General features: G+C 44.7%; 1 protein-coding gene across 1 annotated transcript in view; it reads left to right on the top strand.

The window, feature by feature from the left end:
• The window catches only part of brpf1 (bromodomain and PHD finger containing, 1), a 31,548-nt gene extending 27,976 nt beyond the window's left edge, over window positions 1-3,572 (top strand). The window contains exons 13-16 of the mRNA XM_016499421.1: window positions 498-631; window positions 709-824; window positions 1,804-1,958; window positions 2,968-3,572. Of these exons, the coding sequence (XP_016354907.1) occupies window positions 498-631; window positions 709-824; window positions 1,804-1,958; window positions 2,968-3,151 (589 nt within the window). The 3' untranslated portion in view covers window positions 3,152-3,572. The remainder of the gene's footprint in view (window positions 1-497; window positions 632-708; window positions 825-1,803; window positions 1,959-2,967) is intronic.

Genomic DNA, 3,572 nt, shown 5'->3' with positions numbered 1-3,572 from the left:
CACTCCCTCGCATACACACACACACACACACACTCGCATACACACACACTCACTCGCATACATACACACACACACAAACACACACCCACTCACTCACTCACTCACTCACTCGCATACATACATACATGCATACACACACACACACACACTCACTCGCATACACACACACAGTCTCACACACACACACTCACTCACTCACTCACTCACACACACTCACGCACTCTCTCTCACACACACACACACTTTCTCTCTCACACTCACACACACACTCGCATACTCACTCACACACACTCACTCACTCACTCACTCACACACACTCACGCACTCTCTCTCACACACACACACACTTTCTCTCTCACACTCACACACACACTCGCATATACACACACACACACACACACAAACAAATAGCTGTTGATCTGTTTTAAGAGAGCGGGGTGATGTGTGCATGCGGATCATGCGAGTGTCATCTATTGCTGTTGTTCTTCTCTCGGCAGCACCACTCCTTCTAAACAGGGCCGTGGAAAAGCCTCGTTCTCACGCTCTGCCTTTCAGGAGGACAGCAGCGAGGAAACGTCCGGCACGGAGAACGACTCCTACTCCATGGGAGGATCCCGAGGAGTGTCTCACTGTGAGTGCAGCAGACGCACGCATCAGACCGGCCCGCATGCATTCTGTCTGTGGCCTGACCCGTGTGTGTGTTTGCAGTGGTTCGGGGCCGGGGCCGCTCTGGATGCTGGATGGGTTCAGATGACTACAGCTCTCTCGACGCTCTGGATCTGGCGTGGGCCAAGTGCAGAGGATACCCATCATACCCCGCTCTGGTGAGTGTCACACTGCATGCTCTCGTCCACGAAAGCTGCACCTAACACAGACTTCAAGGCAAGCGCTTTCACTCTGCTTTCATTTGATCAGTCTCATGAAGCCTGTCGATGAACATGTCGGAGTTGTGTTTCATTCCAAAAAGGAAGCATGAAGCAGCAGTCATTTTGAAGAATGTACTGCTCATTACTCCAAAGAAATAAAAGTGGCCGGCTCCATCAGTTTGAGTGGGTTTGACTCTCACATTTTGAGTTTCGTGCACTGAATGAAAAGGAAAGCCTCTGTTTCTGCTCCAGATCGTTGACAAGATAATCCTGGAGGCTGTCATAAAAACTGTTCTGGCATTTTTTGACCAAATTAGGAGATTGTATTCATGCATACATTAAACTCTTAAGACAGGTTGACTAAAATATCATGCATGTGAAATACAGTGCATATATGTAAAATTATTTCATCTATATGGTCTTGAAGTAAATGAAAATCTATGCGCATGGCTCTCCTGAGGTGCATGTTGTTTTATAGCATCTTTCCGTGGTTGAAACGCTCTCTACATCTCATCTGATGTTCATTATTAATTTATTTATTTACTGTAATTTTGTTGTAAAGAGGAGCTGATCAGAGACACTATGCATTGCTTCCATCTGAATTGCAGAGCTAAAAAACAATAGTTGTAATTCCATAGTAACATTTGAACAGCCAAAACAAGTATTTAATATGTAATGACTCATTTTGATGGAGCACATTAGGTTTTGTTTTTCCATTGGCATGTTGTACCATTCTGGGCTGGACTGTGGAACAACAAATAACCCAAAATACTCAAATGGATCTAACTGCAGCACTTCACCTGTAGTCTATCAGACATGTTGAGTTCTGTTCCCTCTATGACCGAAGTTCAACAGAAGGTGCTGTTGCTGTGTGTGTCCAGCAGGGGCCGCTTCAGTCCACTCTTCTCATTTTGAGACGTGCGATATTTTCCCACAGATCATTGATCCCAAGATGCCACGGGACGGTGTGTTCCACCGGGGCGTCCCGATTCCTGTCCCGCCGATAGAGGTGCTGAAGCAGGGAGAGCAGATGATGCAGGAGACGCGCGAGCATCTCTTCCTCGTGCTCTTCTTCGACAACAAGAGGACCTGGTTAGTTACACGCTCATGCTCTTCCTCCTGCTTTTTGCACTGTTAGGACACACACACAAATGTTTGTGTCTGTCAAAAATGCTCATACATTTAAGAGGAACCACAATTACACTACTCTTCAAATGTTTGGGCTCAGAAATTAATAGCTTTATTCATCAAGGACCCATTAAATTGTTCAAAAGTGACAGTAAAGACATTTATAATGCCACAAAAGATTTCTGTTTCAAATAAATGCTGTTCTTCTGAACTTTCCACTCGCTTTCGTCCTCGTGTTTTGAAGTCGCTGCTGTGATGAGAGGAATCTTCCACACATACAGTCATACAAACTTCTCTTGGTAATTTTTCCACTGAGGTGACGGATATATTTTTCAGCATGCGGTTTATGTCTTTGATCTTGAATCTTCTCTTCACTTGCACCAGTGAGAGCAGAAATGATATTCTTACATTGATATTCAAAAACCTAGAAATGCATCTATTTCACAACTAAGTGCATTTTACTGTAATTGCCATACCATAATGACCAAAAATCTCATTCTCATTACTGTGAAGTGTCTTAAAATTCTCATTTGAGGTATTTTTTATTTTTTTTGGTAATTTGCAGCATTTTAATGGTGATTATTCTTAATGATCACACAATCATTACTGTAGTACAGGGGTCCTCCTGAATCATCATGGTAAATGCAGGCGGGGGATAATGTGCTTAATATTCATTAAAATCTTAATGCAAAACATCTTAATGATCTTTCTCATTACAAGAGGCTCCATAATGCTAGTTGATGTTGATCCACTTTGACCTTCTCATGAGAGCGTTGTAGCCCTGTCAGCATCTCTGTGTGCAGACAAACAGAGAGAAATAGGCCAGAGGAAATGAACATGAACATGCTGTACAGAGCTGAAAGTACATGTGGATGAGAAAAGCGACACTAAATGTGTGCGTGTGTGTGCGTGTGTGCGAGTGTGTGTGTGCGAGTGTGTGTGTGTGTGTGTGTGTGTGTGTGTGTGTGTGCAGGCAATGGCTGCCGCGCTCCAAACTGGTTCCTCTGGGCGTCAATCAGGATCTGGACAAGGAGAAGATGCTGGAAGGCCGGAAGTCGAACATCAGGAAGTCTGTTCAGGTGGCGTATCACCGCGCCATGCAGCACCGCAACAAAGTCCAGGGCGACCCCAGCAGCGACACGAGCGACAGCGACTGAACACACGGTTTACACGACTCCAGACGGTGATGCATTTCCACTGAAACACACTCTGATGCTCTCTACTCTGGTGCTAAAGCGCTTCGGGCCCGGTCTGAAAGACGTGTGCTCAGGATGTGTGTTTAATGTTAGATGTGGCTGCAGTCATAGATACACAGTCTTTTTACCTCACTACAGCCAGTATTCCAGATTTGATGAACACACTCTCTGTCAGCAAAAATAAAACACACCCTCGCTTGAAACAATTCAGCGGACCTGAGCTATGTGATCTGCTGTGTGCGTGCGAGAATCCATGTGTATGCTGGTAGATGAGGCTGACGTGAAAAGCATGCTACACATTTATGCAGAGGATGCACAAGTGAAATGTGATGTATTTATTTGTTCTTCCAAATGACATTTATTCCATTTAGACACACACACA

This window comes from Sinocyclocheilus anshuiensis, unplaced genomic scaffold, assembly GCF_001515605.1.
Source record: "Sinocyclocheilus anshuiensis isolate Anshui unplaced genomic scaffold, SAMN03320099.WGS_v1.1 scaffold1662, whole genome shotgun sequence".
In the NCBI taxonomy this organism is placed as follows: domain Eukaryota; kingdom Metazoa; phylum Chordata; class Actinopteri; order Cypriniformes; family Cyprinidae; genus Sinocyclocheilus; species Sinocyclocheilus anshuiensis.
The sequence above is the reverse complement of the archived record's forward strand: the minus strand, read 5'-3'. Positions and strand labels throughout refer to the sequence as shown.